This window comes from Chelonia mydas, chromosome 6 (genome assembly GCF_015237465.2).
Source record: "Chelonia mydas isolate rCheMyd1 chromosome 6, rCheMyd1.pri.v2, whole genome shotgun sequence".
NCBI classification, from domain to species: domain Eukaryota; kingdom Metazoa; phylum Chordata; order Testudines; family Cheloniidae; genus Chelonia; species Chelonia mydas.
The window spans coordinates 59808054-59827396 of record NC_051246.2 but is presented as its reverse complement, the minus strand read 5'-3'; the positions used below and the strand labels follow the sequence as shown (position 1 = coordinate 59827396).

At 41.5% G+C, this 19343-nt stretch overlaps 1 protein-coding gene across 19 annotated transcripts in view; it reads right to left on the bottom strand.

Annotated features, from left to right (window-relative positions):
* Nucleotides 1-19343, bottom strand: part of LOC102939360 (transmembrane protein 263) — a 307551-nt gene that overhangs the window by 139924 nt on the left and 148284 nt on the right. For 2 of the 19 annotated variants that reach the window (XM_043549970.1, XM_043549971.1), the window contains exon 3: nucleotides 661-832. The exons of the other annotated variants lie outside the window; for them this stretch is intronic. In XM_043549970.1, the coding sequence (XP_043405905.1) occupies nucleotides 661-765 (105 nt within the window). In that variant the 5' untranslated portion in view covers nucleotides 766-832. The remainder of the gene's footprint in view (nucleotides 1-660; nucleotides 833-19343) is intronic. 19 annotated transcript variants of the gene reach the window in all.

Below are 19343 nucleotides of genomic sequence, written 5' to 3'. Positions count from 1 at the left end.
TTTTGGAAGGCACTTCAGATTCTTAAACTTTGGGTCGAGTGCTGTAGCCATTTTCAGAAATCTCACATTGGTACTTTATTTGCGTTTTGTCAAATCTGCTGTGAAAGTGTTCTTAAAACGAACAACATGCTGGGTCATTCTCCAAGACTGCTATAACATGAAATATATGGCAGAATGTGGGTAAAACAGAGCTGGAGACATACAATTCTCCCTCCAAGGAGTACAGTCACAAATTTAATCGAGGCATTATTTTTTTAATGAGCATCATCAGTATGGAAGCATGTGTTTTTGTTTTTTTGAGTTAATCGTGTGAGTTAACTGCGATTAATTAACAGCCCTACTAATAAGCCAATTACTGGCCTCCTCCATTGCTTGTGCTCAAAAGTCTTTATAAACCTGGAGTCTCAAAGAGCTTCACGTTAATGCAGGATCCAGTTCATCATTGTCCTCCTCTTGAACCTTTTATCTCTTGTTCTGTTCTCCTCTTCTGCTCATCTAGCATGAGCCTTCTCTCTGACACTTCTCACAATGTTACCACTATTGGTGCAAGAGCCTTCTTTTCTGTAGCTCCTGCCATTTGGAAGCATCCTTCCAATGATCTTCCTCACTGACTATCAATTTTGAAATTTTAACAGAAAGTGTATTTTCAGTCTTGCTTACCTGTGTCTTAACATCTCTTTGCCATTCGTTATTCGTAAAAAAAAAAAAAAGGAAGCAGTGCAGTTTTGCTGTATTTTGAAAGGGAGTCTTGTGCACCCCTTGCATTCAAATCAAACTCCCCTCATCATAAGTTCATGTTGGCTGGGACAGATCTTCACAGGAAAATCCCCTTCTGTGGGAAGAACGAACAGGGTAAGAGGGAGCCTTATGCCCTTATTTCACCTGCTCTCTCTTGCTGATCCAGCCCATCAACGCTTCTAAGTGTTCAGGCTCACAGAGCCTAAGAGTCCATTCTGCTAGGTGGTAAGGAGAGTTTACCACTATGCCCAAGCAGCCCCAAGGACACATGTCAACCATGCCTTCACGATTTTTTAAAAGACTTGTTTGAAGTTGCTTGTGACTGAACTCAGTGAGTGGCTGGAGGTTTTGGTTTACTCTAGTAAGACTGCTAGCCAGACAAACAGCATGGGATGACATGCAAAGGCATCAAGGAACTTTCAGGATTGGGGGTGGGGGAGCAGAGATGGCCTATGGAAATTAGGTAGGGCACAACAGGAGGGAAAGACGCTCCCCTGGCATGCAGGTATTTAAATTGCTGTTGGTGCCCAGACTTACAAGACTCCACTAGGCCACTAGACAAATGGGTGTGGTGGTGACAGTTTTGCAGACAGGACCACACGAAGGATGGGCAAGGGGCTGCGTGGCCCTTGATATAAAGCTTCCCTCTTTTTTTTTCTGGGCTAAAGCCTGGGAGGGCAATGTCTATTTATTTTAGATCTTTATTTAGGCTATTTTAACCAAGGGCTGGGTAACAGCCAGATTAGAGAGGGTAAAATCTTGTAGTTACTATTTTTGTTAAAATAAACTGTAAAACATCCTCAGAGGCTGTCTGTGTTTCCAGCGTTTGCTGCTAGACCATACGGTGCTGGCAGAGAGAGCTCTCTGATCCACTCCACTGGCCATCAGAGAGACTTCCCCTCCTCTATAGCTCTCTCCTGTTTTATACTCCTGACAGACTGGAGAAAAAGGTGTGAACCCTCATCACCATTCTAGTCATCTTGTGTGTCAGCACACAGACAATATTATCTTTATTTCAACACCTTTGAATAAGCTCATTAGGCTGTTTCCTCTCTGGCACTGCATTCAGCTGTATCATAGGTTCAATAAAAAACAGCATTTCTAGATATGCAATCTTTCCCAGCCACCCCACCACATTTCTTTGATATAACAGAGAGACAAGTTGGGTGAGGTAATATCTTTTATTAGACCAACTTCTGTTGGTGAGAGAGACAAGCTTTTGAGCTTACACAGGGCTCTTCTTCAGGTCTGGGAAAGGTATTCAGATATAACACAAAGTGTTTCAAAAGGAACTCTTGGAACCCCCCAGGAAGGTTTTGGGTAGACAACTTTTTCAGGATCTTCCTTTAGGCCATCACTTTCCCCATCCTACCTCTTCCAGTCTATGGTCCTTCTGAAGTCTATTAGGCTCACCCTGTATCTGTTTTAAGTGCGAGGCCAAATGTAATGCTCGCCCTTTTAATAATATTTAAAGTTACTCTATTTTATTCCCATTTACATAAAACAAGATTATTCTTGGATGGTATGCAAATTGTATTAGTATACAATGGTATCATATTGTATTAGCGAGTGTACTAGTGACAATGCTTACTAACACAGTCCATTAGACCAGCCTGGAGCACTGGGATTTCAAGATACTGAGAACAAAGCTGCCATTAAATATCTTTCTCAGTAAGGACACATGCACAGTAAATAAGACTTTTCCTCATGACTTCTTTGCTCCTGCAGTAACTGCTCTTATTGAGAAATGTGGATCTGTTGCCTTCATCCATGAAAAGATTTATCAGCTTTGGCTTCCCCTCAGTCTCCCCTCAAGGAGCAAGCTCACCAGTTCCTCTCCACCTGGCTAAGCCATCCGTGCAACACTTTGATGAAGGAAAACAGATATACGCTCAAAAGCTTGTGAATCCCTTTCTAACCTCAAACTGCCCAGCAGTACAGCACACGGCTTGCAATGTGGCTAGGCAAAGGTACTCTATAAATAAAGATCTACTATTTAATTATACAAATGTGTAATGATTAGTCCTTTTAAGGCACCCATATTCTAATCTGAGTCTCTCCACACTACTGGAAGTTGTGACTGAACAGATAGAGTGCAGAGTGAGCTCTGCTAATAAAAGAGAGTTAACATCATACCTGAGCATATGCCTACATTCACTTCCACAAGACACTACAGCATGCGTTCCTCAATTGCCTGATTCTTCAACACAATGCAACCCGTCTTATTAGTTCACGCCAACTACGCAGTTACAAACTGCCATCTCCAATTAGCATAGATCACAGTTTTTTTCTGATCCCCAATTAAAGTTACTAAAAGGAAATTGAACGGTCACATTACAAAATGAATATTATATTTTGAAACTATAAATTGAATATGAATTTTGGGTTGTATTTGATTTTAGAATGCAATCTCCTAAGTAACCATAACTAGTTACATATCTTCCCACCTCTGCAAATAAAATACATGAGCCCCAAATCAGAATTTATACTATGCTGAAGGGATTGAAGAGTTTCGCTTCTACAGTGTAGGTCCCTTAGAAATACCTATAACAGAGAGGTGCCCTCATCATGTCACAGTCCTCCAGATGGGTGCCAAGCCACCAGCAGGAGCACTACCTTAGCTCAAACACCACTGCAGTGCAAATTCACTGGCCTCTTCTTGAGACAATCCTCAAAGCTAGAAAGGTTATGTGGTCTCCATTAAGGCCTTCACTCTTCAACAGTACAGCTCCCACTATAAACTTACATCAGTTTCATGACCTCCTTCAGGGGTATGAAAAAATCCACACCCGAGTGACGCAGTTATAACGACCTCATTCCCGGTGTAGACAGTGCCATGTGACGGGAGCTCTTCTTCCGTCAATAGAGCTACTGCCTCTTGTGGAGGTGGATTAACTACTCCGACGAGAGAAGCTCTCCCACTGGAGAAGAGTGTCTCCACTAAAGTGCTACAGCGGTGTAGCTCCATATATGATACACCACTCCATTTATGATACATTTTACAGAAAAGTTATTTTAGAAGTGTTTTAGAGAGTTTTTAATTATTTTTACTGGCGCTATTTCCATATTTCTCCACCTATGAAACCAAACCACCTTAGTACTCTGAATCCAACTGTGCATGCCTTTGAAGCAAAGGATAACAGTAACTACTATCTTTTAGAAACCTCTAATAATTCCTAAACCAGTTTTATACCTATAATATTGGTGTTTCAATAAAAGGTCCAATAATTTGGGACTTTCAAGGATTAGAAGCAAGTGTGCCCTATGCAATGGATAGCTGGGAGCATCCCTTTTCCAGTGGTATAAAACTACTTTTTGGAGCCCTTTTAATTCTAAGGAAGGAGGTTGCTGATTAAAAAAAATGTATTGTGTAATACATGGCTGCTAGCTATGGCCCAAATCCTTGTGCCTACACTGAGACCCACTGACTTCAGTGGGACTCGAGAAAAGGGAACTTGTATTAAAAAAATCTATAAACATCGTAAACCATTAGGTTAATGAAAGCAGTGTAAGTTCTCAAGAATAAAAAAATGTAGAAGATGCTGTACCTGGTATTTAAGGTTGAACAAAAAATGCATTTGTATTTGAGGAACAGTATATAATTCTGTAATTAAAGACTCTACCATAATACACATACACAAAAGGGGGGAATCAAAATTGTGCAAACAGCCTTAACAATATTCCCTGACTTTTGAGCATGCAACCATGCATACATAATCTCTCAATCTTTATTATTTAGGTATATAGAATTTCCTGGGATGGTTGAAATTAAAAAAGAAGAAGAAATTTCATAAATAAGGAACTATTCAGCTTGACACCCTCAGAAAGTCTTGACACCCTACAAAGTCAGCAGTCAACAATCCCTCTCCTGCAGTCCTCAGGAACCAGGCACCTGTTATTGTATAAGAGGCTCAGTAGGGGAAGGAAAGGTTCCTGAGGATTTTCAATGGAAAATGCAAAAAAAGCCTTCTCAACAAGGGCCATCTCCACGACAAATTTCAGCTTTCTAGCTTTTTGGTACCACAGCTGTAAAAAATGAAGTTGCAGGCATTTTCTAAGAATATTTTATCCACTCCCTTTGTATTAAAAAATGTCTGAGCTGCTCTTGTTGGAACTTCCTAAAAATATTTACCTTTGGATGATTTCAGGCATCAAAATTGTAATATTCGTGAGTTCTTATGAAGAAGACTTAGACAAAGCTGAGGGAGATGGTTATTTATCAGAAGTAAGACTAAACCATTTGTAACGTCTGACCACTTTCTGGGAGTCTCCGTAGCACTGCAGCTCCTTGTGCTCAGTCAGGCTAGATGGAGCGGACTCCTAAGCATGGCTCTCTTAAAGAAATGTCCTCACAACAAATGTGACAGTTTGAGCATCAAAAAGTTTGAGATATGAGTGACTGAGAACAGGGTGTTCAAATGGAAACTCTTATGTAACTTTAAATAGGATACTCCCTTCTGGTAAAATGTGTGCACACATATATACATGGATTATAAATACGTAGGGTACATGTGACACAGAGGCAAAATGTGTATCATGTCTCCCTTTAATTGCTGTTCACTGAGGGTATAACAGCCTACTTCTGACACCAGCTAATGGAGTTGATCTGGCTCATGTAGTAGAGGACAATGCTTTCGTGTAAAGGGGTTGAGCCTTGCTGACAACCCATGTGTGCGCGTGGAGGTCATTATACATATACGCAAGTGTAATATAAAGACATACACACACAAATGCTAAAACTGCACAATCAACTATGCATTTAGACATCAAACATTGATATTATGAGCTTATTCCTAATTCATGTGTGATTCCCTCCTAGTCTTTGAAAAATGAACTTTGGCTTCACAGAGGAATCCTGACATCTGAAATTAGAGTGTGGGCTGGAAGCAGGAGGACTGCTTCAAGATGACTGAAAAGTACTCATTTCATCTTCTATTGAAGTCTGAACAGAGACAAGATAATTATATGTGGGAATGCATCCTGTCCCCCAAGACAATGATTAGTAAAGGGGGTTATCAAAAGGAACACGACAGAAAGGTAGATTTTCAAATGGCTGCGCTGATGTTGCACGTGTAAAAAACCTACCATGTATCAATCCAAAGCAACAGCAAAAAACCAACACCTGTTCAAAAATGATTTCCCATTGATAAGACACTTGGTAATTAATTGATCTTTAAATATTCATGGTAAATAGGCCTAATGGCCTGTGATGGGATGGGATCTGAGTTACCCAGGAAAGAATTTTCTGTAGTATCTGGCTGGTGACTCTTGCCCATATGCTCAGGGTTTAGCTGATCATCATATTTGGGGTCGGGAAGGAATTTTCCTCCAGGGAGATTGGAAGAGGCCCTGGAGGTTTTTCGCCTTCCTCTGTAGCATGGGGCACGGGTCATTTGCTGGAGGATTCTCTGCTCCTTGAAGTCTTTAAACCACAATTTGAGGACTTCAATAGCTCAGACATAGGTGAGAGGTTTTTCGCAGGAGTGGGTGGGTGAGATTCTGTGGCCTGCGTTGTGCAGGAGGTCGGACTAGATGATCGTCATGGTCCCTTCTGACCTTAGTATCTGTGAATCTATGAAGAGACTGTAAACATAAACGGCTACCACAAAGAGCGTCCTGAGTCAGCAAGGTTCAAACGGGGGTTAAAATGGTATGGTTGTTTCATGGAAACCAACTAAAATAATGATGTCCAGTTCTATAGTCTGCTAGCCGAGGATCTCAAAACACTCCAGCACCATTAACAAGACTCACTCGTGCACCTCTAGAAATAGGCTATACAGGCTGAGAGTTACATACAGGGTATGCAGACTGAACATTTCATAAGCACAAATGCCCTGGAAATCCAGAGTTGACATAATCTCTGACTGGTTGAAAGGAAAGGCTCAGATTCATCATAGTCACAAGTGCCCTTCGGCTGTTAAGGTAACCACAGCCCTAAAACTCCTGGCCAGGTAGCCACCTGTCCAGATAAGGAGCAATTTCTTTATGTCATTGTCAGTAGAACTAGGCCACAATTTTCAAAACTGGGTGCTTTCGGAATTTATATTCCGTCACCTAATGTAAGTGACCTAATTTTCAGAAGTGCTTATCACTCAAAAATCCCACTGACGCCAGTGGGAACTGCAGATGCTCAGCACCTCTGAAAAAAATCAGGCCACTTAACTATCAGTGAAGCAATACTGGCACAAAACTGGTGTAACAAAATGGAGAGTCTGGCCACTATATATTTCAATCAGATTTAAAACTCTCTCTTGATCAGTGACACAGTGGAGTACAATCAAAAGGGTACAGTGAAACAGGAGTACGGTTGGGTATGTAAAATACATGCATGTTATAATTCAAAAATTGCATTATTGCTGTATAACAATGCTCATGCCAGTTAAAGACCCTTCTTTTTCTGTAGTAGCACATTAATCATCCTCCACTGCCTAGCATAAAGAAGTGGCTGGACAAGCAGGAGTAGCTGGGAAAGGACTGACAGTGAAGGATACTGAAGGGATGTTAATGAGGCTGTTTCTTTTGGCATGTTTCCTGTGTAAGTGGTTTAACTCCAACTGCTTAGGAGGGAAGTTTTCTATCATTGTGTTGCATATAAAATCATGGGGTACCAAAATCTGTGCATGGTTGTTCTGCACTACTTTACCTAGTGGTGGTTTTATGAGAGTCTGTCAGCTGCTCTGTGTGCAATCCCCTTTTTGGTGTCCCAACTTTTCATTCAGCACAAATTACCCCAGTCTCTCAACTTAACAGAAAATAAATCAGCCTTTAAGCTCCTGGGCTTGCAGTCCTCCTTTATCTCCCTATCAGTTCCCTAGAGGTGGCCTGGTGTGAGACTGTTGATCTTCCCTTTTCCCAGACTCTTCTGGCTCTCTTCTTCTTTTTCTCATGTCTTAGGGCAAAGCAGACTCACTAGCTGATCTATGGCAGCCAAGCGGTCTATGGCCACCACCATGGATAATTCAAGAATTAAAGGTTTTCTATCTTTCCCAGAATTTTTTTTAAGAATGGCAATACCTGATTTTTTTTTTTTTTTAATAGGGCCCCATTTTCTTGATGCTCTTACTAGGTGTTGCAGTGAAAATGTTGATACTTTAAGCCTCTAAGTTTTTCATATAAATACCCAATTTTGATGGTGCACTCTTTGATCTTCCACAGATGATCAACTATTTCCTGGACCTTGCATATCCCACATAATCCATCTTTATGTTTATTAGAAACAGATTACTATTTAAGCCACAATGGCCGGCTAAAATTCTAAATAGAGCCAGTTCACTCTTGTTCTCGGGGCCTTAGAGTATTTCAGCATTTTCGACCCTTGAGCATATCTTTTCCTTTTAGTTTCTTTTGCCAATATTTCCTGCCATTCCTCTATTAACTCATTTTTAATTAGATTTTTAAACTCCAGTTTATTTAAAGGGATCTCTCAATCAAATTGCTCATGTTTGACAGCATTTTTTGGCACTTTATCTACCACCTCTACACACGCTGGGATCCATGCTATTACTATCATACCCAACTGTGTCAACTCTGTTGATAGCAGAAATTATATTCTTAATGAAATATTATTGCTATCTGAAGTGCCATTTCTGGTCGTCACTAGCCCTAATAAGGAATCAGAGTGGATGACCACAGCAGCTGGGTGCACATCTATGATCAAGTTTAATGCCAGAATTATCCCTGTCAGTTCAACCAGCAAAAAGTCTACCCAATTTGATATCCTTACAGCTTTCTTGATTCCAGGTGAAGGAATGCAGAATTATGTTCCCACTCTTCCTTTTCTTACACCTTTGGAGCCATCCGTATACAGTTGGCAGTAGCAACCCCTCTTATCAGAAACATATTGATTTGCTGTATCTTGCACCTTTAAAATTCTTTTTCCTCTTTTAATTTTCCTATACAATTCTATATCTACCTCAGGAGGTACAATTTTCCAATTATAATGCATTTTCTCAAAGCTATAGGTTTTAACCTCTTTTAGGTCTTTCTTTTCACCAAGATCCTTTGTCCATGCTTTAACCCTACTTACATGAGGCATTCTGAGGTTTCACCCCATATGCTGACCACTTAATTCCCAGCATATATTAGCTTAGTGTTTCCAGTGACTTTAGCCCAGAAGGTTAAGTCTAAAAGTGTCATTTTTAAAGGAAATGGCATTTCATCCGCAGCTATCTGCAGTAACACAGCAGCGTTGTGATTGAAGGCACTACATGCAATTTGCCACACCTGAGCTTGGATTGAGTCAAGTTTACTCAAATTCATTTTCAATGCCCAACTGAAAGCCAGGCACCTCTAGTCAATAACTGGTCTTATTAGCAATCCGTATAGCATTATCACTGCTTTCTTAGCCACACTCCAGGAAGTTCCAAAAATACTTTTAAGTAAGTTGATTCTGCCTTTACACTTATCTCCAATATGATCCTTCCAAGTGATCTTGCTATCAAATATCTCACCTAAAAATTTGAAGCTTTTTACTATACTTATTTGCTATTGATATAGCTACATGCCTCTCTTCTCTCTCTGCTCTCCTTCCTTTATAGCTGAGCTTGGTTTTCCTTATTGTTCCCTGCTATTGGTGCATGTCTCCATGATTGGCAATTCTGTTGGCTGTGCTGAGCTGTGGTCAGTCTGGTTGCCTGTAAGTGGGGAAGGCTCTCTTCTACCTGTGCTCTGTATCGGGTTTGTAAACCCCATTACAGGGTCCATCACTGGCAAGACAAAATTAGGTGGATACTTTTGGGACCATTCAAGCTTCAAGGCATAAACAGATTGCACAGAGGAGTCAGGAAGGAATTCCCTCTGCCATTCGCTCCTCATCCCCACTTCCTGGATTGCTTTGCACAGTTCACTAGGGCTGGGGTTTTCAAAGGAATCTACACAGGTTAGTTGCCAAAATCCATTGAAAGTCAATCTGAGTTGGGCACCTCGCTCCCTTAGGTTCCTTTGAACATCCAAGCCCAGGTATATCAGATAGAAGAGCAGATTCTGTTTTCTCTTAAAGCATTATGTAAATATTGAACGAGAGTTAGGATGCTGGACTAGATGGACCTATGCTGATCCCATATACATCATACGATATTATTATGGGGGCTAGCAGAATTATTAGGAACTAGGTACTTCCTCTTACCAAGCATTCTCTTACCAAGCATCTTGCTGTAAGTGGCTGCCACGCATGGGGCTGAGGTGGGGACAGCCAGCTCAGATGTGCCTACTTTTAAAATGCAATACAGGCACAGTACAGTATTTGCTTTTTTGGAAAGGGGGTAGGAGTCTTTGCTGCTGTCAGATTGGTTACTTCCGGTTTCACTTGGTGTCTGGTAAACCAGTCAGTCCGTAACTCTGGTGTTCGTATCTTTGAGGTACTACTGTACTCAATGTTATCAGTAGGAAAATGTATTAATAAGCAAGAAGTAGTCCTGTAGGGGTGACAGAGGGCTATAAGAGCCAATGCAGGGGCTCTTGTGAGATCAGCTTAGATTTGTTTGATATCAGTATGTTAAAAACAAAAAATAGCCCTTCGTCTAGTGTAAGGGAAATTCCCTGTCTAGTAAATAGAGAGAAATGGGAGTCCCTGATCACAAAGCAAGCCCTGATGAACTCTCCTCACTAGTTTAAGAGAGCCTCATGCTGGAGATCCAGGGAGTGAAAGGTTTAGTAGAATGAAAACAACGAAAATGAAAGTCCAGAAACCTAGATTTCCTTTGAGTGTTCTGCAGTGGTTCCCACGTTGCAGCTTTGCCCACTTGTTTCTTTATGAAGGTGTTTAATGAAGTGGAGAGCAGCTCAGATAAGGCAGCCTGATATCAACCAACAATGTATGCCATTTAGCATATATGAGTGGTGACAGTTACCCTGCCACTCAACAGTGCTTTGTCCAAAGTCTGCCTCCCACATGGTGTTCACTAAACCTAGATGTCTTGAGCTGGTCCCATCTGAAAACAGGTATTACTTCAGGGAGAAAGGGCACTGTCAGTGACCGAACCTGAGGAATGACGGATATTATTGGGCTTGAGGAATTAGCTTCACCCTAATCTAACATCTTACAGTCTGAACATGCATCTTGGAAAGGTTTGCTTGTGGGTACATCCCCACAGATCCTAGATAAGAAATGTTCTGCCGTCACTATGTGCTGTGTAAACAGCCTAATTAGAGATTCTTATTGCCAGAGGCCATCTGCTTCACAGCTTAATATTTCTGCCAAGTCACTGGAAAGGAGAAATGTCCCAGTCTTCATAAAGAAACCTATTCCAGTTTTCCCTCGATGAAGCATTAGACATCCATGTCAGCTCAGTGGGTCTCTCTAGGTAGCATCTGAGCTGGTCTCCTAATTAATCCACTCAGCAATATCATTAATCAAAAAAGGTGTACTCAGTCCTGCTTATTACAAGACCCCTTTATGCCTTCACTTCCCTCACTAGATTTAATTAACACTCTGGTTGGTTGATTGAATGCTCTCCTTTTCTATCTTATAAAGACCACTGTTACTTTTTGCTGCGATCATCTATAACAATTATGCTTCAAGCAACTAGGGCACATTCACTCACATTTCCCAAGACGGTAGCCAAAGAACGGAGTGCTCTCGAGATAGCGAGATTTCTCACTAAAGTTACTAGGGAAGCCAATTTGGAGAGAGACCCACAAAAGAGGTACTCTTAGTTGGCACGTCTGTCCTGCTTGAAATTTAAAGATAGTTTCCCATAAAGTCTCTCTTTTAAAGCATCATTATCACAGAATAATTTATGATCAGTTTCAGAAACAGCCTCTTGCAAGTTTATAAAAAGAACATTGTAGCAAGAAATGTCAATTAAAACCACATTAAAACTGATGTACTTAGTCTTCACTGCCACACAAGACAGCCAGGTCCCAGTCCTAAACTGTAAGAGACACAGAGACAGCCTGTGCAGCAGCAGAGATGGAGTGCCTTTGGAGCATCCCATGAGGCTGTGCTAGGAGAAGCACTGCTGGATTCCCTGGGGAATCTCATCTAGCTCTTCTTGGTTGAAAGAAGGTCACCATGATGTGAGTCATTAAAAGAAAAAAAAATTGAATTGTCTAGAGTACCCCAAAAAAGCTGTAGAGATCTCCACCAGCTACTGTGCGTTGCACATTTCCTACAATCACATTTAAGACTGAAAGTATCACATGGGAATTCCTTTGGTTTGATATAATTGTGTCATCCATATTTAAAGCTTGTGATTGGAAACCTCTCTCTACCTGTGCCCAGGAGATGCACTAATGGCTTTATACATTCTCTTTTGATTCTTATAAATGCAAAAAACCCAAACAAAAAAAACCCCACCAACCGAACCCACCCCTAAATATGCTAATTCAGACATTATTTTAAGTAAATTAAAGCAAGCCAAGATTGAGATTTTGGGTTGGACAAACCAATCTCACCTCTCCTCATTGTGTCTGAGTACAGCAAGAATCTCAGTACAGACAGAAGTTGTACATCATGGGTTATTTGTAGTAGGATTTATCTTCAGGCGCATTTTCTCATCATAGCAGGAAAGTAAAGAAGGGGGTAAATGTTGAAGACCCATTAACTAGAGCAGGGCTATTCCTAGAATGATCAAACTCAGGTTTAACAATAGCACTGTCTTTTTCATCTTACAAGGAAGGAACAGGAGGGGCCTGATATGGCTTATAAGCTTTTAGTATAATTGACAAGAAAAAAAACCCTCATTAATAGAATCCCTATATCTGAAAGAATTAATGGTACTAGTGACTTTACAGCATCACCCAAATGTAATGTACTTGGGATCTCTAATTGCTCTGATGTTTCTCTTTGCACCACTTCTGCAGAAGAATCGGGGATATTAAGACTACTTTCACACAATGGATGAAAAGGACACAAATGATATAAGCCGTAAGCTTTAAAAGCTCTGTAGCCTTAGGAAGAAAAAGTGAGGTCATTATGTTCCAGTATTCTTCTCAGCTGCCCTCAGTGGGTATCAGTCATCATTACAGCACTGTGAATCATAATGGGCTCCAACAGTTTAATAATGATTGCAACACCCTTCCTAATGAGGTTGGTGCTGCCCTCTGATGTGAATATTCATAAAGCAGGTTTGGTAATGGGCCCTCTCTTGATTAGCAGGCTGTGGTTCTGCACCAAGACAGAGACATCTTTTGATGCCAAAAATAAATAAATAAATAAAAAATAAAAATTAAATCCTTGTTTCAAGCAGAGTAAATGAATTTGACTTTAGGTGATCAAGAGAGGAAAAACTTCCAATTAGACATGCAAGCTATCATGGTGTGCAGTGTTCTTTCAAAGCATGGCTCCAGGAACACAGAATCCTAATAAACCTTCCCCCAATCATCTTTTAGATAAATGTTAAGGATTAAAATTAAATGTAATTCAAGTTCACCAATCTGAGGTGGTTTTCATGGATCGCTTTCGATTTCCCCCAGTTTTTCTTTGCTTATTCCCAGCTTTGCAGGTTTTTCGCAGGGAGTGGGTGGGTGAGATTCTGTGGCCTGCGTTGTGCAGGAGGTCGGACTAGATGATCATAATGGTCCCTTCTGACCTTAGTATCTATGAATCTACGAAACTCCCTCTTCCCTCCTTTCCCGTCAGCCTGATGTCTTCTGGCAGGGATAGCCAAAAGGCAAGTTGTTGCCTGGAATACCAATCCCCAACTAAAATTAGTGGATGGTTTGACACTGTCCCCCATCCCCATCCTCCATGTCTCAGCTGCATCTGCTTTTCAACCTAGGTAATTTTGTGGCCCTCTTCACCACAGAATCTGAGCACCTCCCAAGTAACTAAAGACAACAAACAATTACAAAATAAACTGATTCTCTCCTTTCCCCACTTGTAGGATGAGCAGAGTGCTCTGGAACCTCCTTTGAGGTCATTCAACCAATGACACTTCATGACTAGACCGTAGGGGGCTCCCTAGAAGAGTAAATGGCACAACCTCTAAAATATTAGGGCTCAATCCACTGAAAGACTCCCATTGACTTCCGGGGGCACTGGATCCTTTCTGGTATGCACCTGGGACAAGGCCGATTCAAAGAGCTGAAATACAGAGGTTATCCTTACAGTCTCTTGCTTGACAAAATGAGAGTCTTCTACTGACCTGCTCCTCTTCTAACTAGAAAGAGAGGGGTTGATTTGAGCGAAGCTCCCATTTGTGACTGGAAAGAAAGGAAACCAAACATTTTTTCCCTTTCAGTTCAGATGAGGTACTCTGTAAAAGTCGGAAAAAACCTAAGAAAAGTGGGTTTAGGGCAGATTCTTGTTCATGATAGCAACGGGACTAGCTGGGAGCTCACTAATAAGATACACTATTGTAATCCACTGTGAGAATCATGGCACAGAGCAGTCCAAAACAAGCAAGGGATTTGGTTAAATGTTAGGGAAAGAAAACTAGAGGCAGGAACGGGGATGATTCCACAAGTAGTGAATCTCTGCATCTCAATTCTGAACCCAGTGCGGCTGCTTGGTAATTGTGTGTTTGTGAGCTTTTAAACCTCTCAAATGACCTCTTATTTCTAGGTCTCCTTTCAAACATAATTTCAAGTACTGCTAATGATCTGTAAGACAGGGACAAGAGTGCCAAAAACATAGAACAAACAGCATCTAAGAGGCAGATTTATTTATTTTTTTCCTTTCAGCCAGCCAGCATTAACTTGGGCAAGATTTCCATTCCCTGCCTGGCTCAGACCCTCAATGCATGAAGAAATCTTTAACTCACTATTGAATTCAGCTCCCTGTCTCTTCCCAGCTTGCCCTCGGTAGCCCCCATAGCCCAACACCCTTTGGAGAGAGAGAGAAAATGCTGTTTATAGAGCTGCTGTTTTCTCCTCCTGGCCAGTGACATTTTAAAACCCCCAGCACGTAGGTGCTCAACTGCAAGAGCGGCTCAGTATCTCAGTGAGCAGATGCTATGTCACTGACAGGTTTCTCCTGCTACAGACCTGTGACTGGCCTCTGCAGCTCTGTTTCAAGCCCAGAGACCACTAGGGACCTGCAAGCAGATGGCTTATCTCAAAGTCTAATTATCAATGCTGACTGAAGACTGCAGCCAGGATCAGCACCAAACAGGAGTTCGCTGAGTTACTGTTTAAGGGAAATGGGAACAAAGGAGGGATGGGAGATGTTTCTGCCAAGGCCCCAGCACAGCATGAAGAGGAGTTGGGGGAAGGATGGATTAAACTCTGAGCAGGGATTCTTAGTTGACTTCTTGCTTGATGGGGATAATAACTCGAATATGTTAAAAAATCCCTTTTATAAAAAGCAAAACAAACACTCCTCCACTTTTTTTTTTTTTTTTTTTAAAAAGGTCTGAGGAAAGATGGTGCATCAGGAATCAACAGTACTTCCCTTCTCTTTGTCTGCAGTAAAGGCTTCAGATGCTCCCTGCACCAAGAGCCGCACAGACCATATTTTAGCCAAACTGATAGCTCAGAACAGCTTTTGTTTATGCTGTGCCTCTTTTCAGGAAAAAAATAATCCCACAACAAACAAGCCAGCCAACCAATTTTATCTTCACCTTTATTACTATCTAAACTCATAGGGGAGTTTCTTATGAAAGTTAGGGTCTAGCGATACTGACCCAAGCGCCTGCTCCAACCCCAGCAACTCTGTCAATGGACCTCAATCCTAGTTTTCTGCCCCATCTTGCTATTCTAAGACATGGACGTGTGCTGCTGCACCAATGTATATCAGTGCTGATCTGCACCACCACCTGCTCTTCCAGGCCTGAAAGGAAAGGTAGCAGATCTGTGACCTTTGCTAGCCTAGACACTGTCAAACCTATCCCCTTTCTCCTAAAAACTGTGGTGGTTTTATGATGTGTACAGGTACGGTATGGATCAGGCAGAGACCCCCACCAACTCATTTCACTTTTGCCTAAAACATACTAGAGCTCCTGCTCCTACAGTGATGGACTCCAGTGTAAAACCCTTGGATAGCTACTAGAACATGAGCCTTGAGAGATGCAGTACATTATTGCACCTTTTAACCTCATGGACAGTGGGGTACTCAGAAATGTAATGTACATATTGTTTCTGCATCAACTACCTTTGTATATATTTAAATACTATAGACTGACTTCTCACGTAATTTATGCTGCAGTCAGCAAATTCTCAATGGCAATACAAGAAGTTATGACATAACTACTAGCTACAAAGGGGTGAAAACCACAAAAACTAGGAGTTGCACACACACTGTCCTGGCCTGTCCTAAGTAAAAGAGATAGAAACCACCATATTTAACTGAAAGAGTTAAGGAAAGAGAAGATTATGACATTCTTCGGTATGGGGTATTCAAACAAAACTTTCTCCAACATAGCGAATTAACTACAGTACTAATCAAGAAGCTATAAAGGGGCCAGGTGTTGTTACAGGATGACCACGTGGCTGAGAGCATCTCAAGGCTTCTTTTAAGAGGACAGTATTCATGTCAGCATCATGAACTGTCATTTGTATGCATCGCTTTCCACAGGCCTGAAGCTACCAAACATTTGTTCCGCACTCAGTACGTCACTGATCCGGTCTCCCTCACTAATTCTTCATTTTTGTGCCCATGTGTGCAGAAAAGGCAGACACAAGTCAGTTACAGGGCTTTGAATATTTGATTTCACAGGACCAGGGATTAGAGGTAGAAGAGAACTACACTAGGAGATCTCCAACTCCATTCTCCTGGCTAGGTTGAGACATAACTGGAATGTAGCACTGGGGGAACCAATAGATGGAGGCTGTTTATGGTACAGTTCTGTAAAACACATTATATGTAATAAAAAGGGACAGTAACAGCCTATATATTTCCTAACACATTGGGTTGCAGGTTTCACTGGACACAGCTGAGGAGGGATCCAACAGGTTAAGGATCCCATGCCTGTAGCTCATTCTAAGCTAAGCTATCTCCTGTATAACTTGAAGCAGTCTGAAGTGTAGTCTAAATTATGTTGGCTGGCTTTACTTCCCATGGGGCCATCTGCCAGGCAAGGATCAGCAAAGTGCAATACTGCCAGAAGGCTGAAGGAAGATAGAAAAGGCCTACACAGACACACTATCTGTGGGAGACTCTCTTACGCAGGGAGAAATCCCCAGCTGGGAAGTTGCAGCCATTTTCTGCTCCTTTCATGCCTTCCTGAGTAGCGCAAAGGGAGCAAACTTGGGCCAGGTACTGGATCTTTATTTTCACATAGTACATTAAGTAACATCACAGAAAAATACATTATGCTATTAACATTCACATCTCTGGATTTCAGTTTTATGCTATAAGGTGTAATTAGTAACAAATGATTTGAAGTAAAAATGATTTAAAAAGTGTCTAAAGTATTTCTAATGAGCATATTACCATACTGTCAAAGCACTGGTATGATCTTAAAGTTCACAGTATCTTTTTAATGATTCCATTACCCACCACAGTTGTACTGAAATAAAGCTACCATAACTATGGAAGTGTTGGATATTAAAAAGGAACATTAGTACATTGGAACGTTTCCTCCAGCATCAGCACATTGGAATAGTCAGAGAGAATCAGATCAAGGGTCCACCTAGTTCAGAATCTTATCTCCAGCGGTAGGCAGTACCAGATGCTTCAGAGTACGGTGCCAAAGAATGCATACTGGAATTAAGCTCCTCTCAGGGGAACTTACGTCCTAACTTGTGTTAGTATGTCCTGAAGCATGAGCTTTGACAGCTCTTACGCTAGATAGGATAAAAAATGTGTAATTCTGAATGTTCTTTTTAATTTTGTGTGTTCTTTTTATGCATACAAGTATAGAACTTTAAAAAAAAATTATTGTATTAAACTTACATGGGGGGTACACTGCGCTCTTGAGATCTGGCTCTCTGCCCACCTCTGAAGGGCACTATTTTGGTGGTCATCAGCTCACCCAGGAGACTTTCAGGCATCGTTAACAAACCTATCTTATACCATATTCAAGCTACATATAAAATACAAGGTAGTTCATAGGATTCACCCAATTTTTTTTGACAATATTGTTTGCAACTTCCATTTAAATCAATCCATTTCTCTGCTGGTATTCTTCCAAAGCCGCATAGGCATCTTAGGAAGGGAGATTGCACACCCTGGATGTCAAGTGCTGTTAATTACTAATTAGGCTAAACTAAGCAGTTCAGGAAATCAAACAGGCTATTTGTGGCCTTTGCAAACAAATCCAAAGGTAATGTCATCTCAGTTCAAAACCTGTCTACATAGATTAGGCTGTGTATCTAGCTCTAGCTAGTCTCGTTCACAGCCAGGGCACTTTATGGCTCACTCTTTTATGATGATAGCAGTTTCTATGCAAGTATCCATAATGTGCCCTTGATAGGAAGAAATTACTCACCTTGTGCAGTAACGATGGTTGTTTGAGTTGTGTCCCAATGGGTGCTCCAAGACCCGCCCTCCTCCACTCTACTTCGGAGTTCTAGCAGTCGACTCTTGTGGTAGAGAAGGAACTGAGGAGGGATTGCCCGTGCATACTGGCTAGCCTCATGGCAGGCAGAGAGCAGCGCACGTGTGGGCGGGATGGACTACTGCAAAGTTTTCCGATCAGCAACGCAGAGACACAGACATACCTACAGTGGAGCACCCACAGGGACACTACTCAAAGAAGAATCTATAGAACTTGTATATGGAGCTTAGCTCACCCTTTCACAAATGATGCTGGTTTTGGCAACAATGCTTCAATCGCTATTCATCTAGCAGGGACCCCAGCCCACTTCATCGGGGAAGTCACTGCTAGCTTCTCTCTTACAATGGAGCTTCATGAAGGAAAGAAGGGGTTACTGACCTTGTGTGATACTGATCTCTGAATGTATTGCCTACACAGAGCTACACTGACCTCTCTCCTCAGTCTTGTTTTATAGCTCAGTTACGAATAGCACTTCTGGAGATATAGGATCCTAGGGACTGTTGATACAGGTGACTTATTTATATCTTTGGCCTAGGAAGAGAGGATCTGAGGGACACGTGTCTGCAGGCATCACTACTATTTTCAAAAGGGTTCAAGGCCACTTGGCTCCTACAGTAAAGGATCAGTCAGTTGTTCTTCCTTCTGATATGTACCTGCAACTTTAATTTCACCTCAAAGTTATTTATATGGGAGTTAACTAGTGGTCAGTCCAGTCCAGCCCAGTTTTAATTGTCCCCAAAAGATGGGTGCCCAACACTTCCAATGGGAGACAGTTCCATAACTTCTCACTGTTAGGAAAGTTTTCCTGAAATTCAAGTTAACTATTCCCTTCTTTTACCGCAAGATTAGTGGACACTTCTCCTGCTGCCCTAACTCACACCATAGTTTTCTCAGTCAAGATCCTTGCAGGAATATTTTCAAGCACCAATATTTTTTCTCCTCTTGATCTAATTTCTGGCTGTGATGAACCACCATCTGGAGGTTCAGTTCAGTTAAGTTAAGCCCCCCCCCCCCCCCCCCAAATTTTTGATGTTCATCTAAAGATTTTGCAAATCTCTGGGCGTGCAAAGTTGAGCATGAAATCTTGTGAAGACAGTCTCCCTTCCCAAGATTCCTAACAGCATTGCTGTAAAGGTGGATCACTAAGGGCATGGCTACACTTGCAGATGTAGAGCACTGGGAGTTAAACCAGCCTTCGGAGACGGCAGCAGGGAAAACGCTGCCATG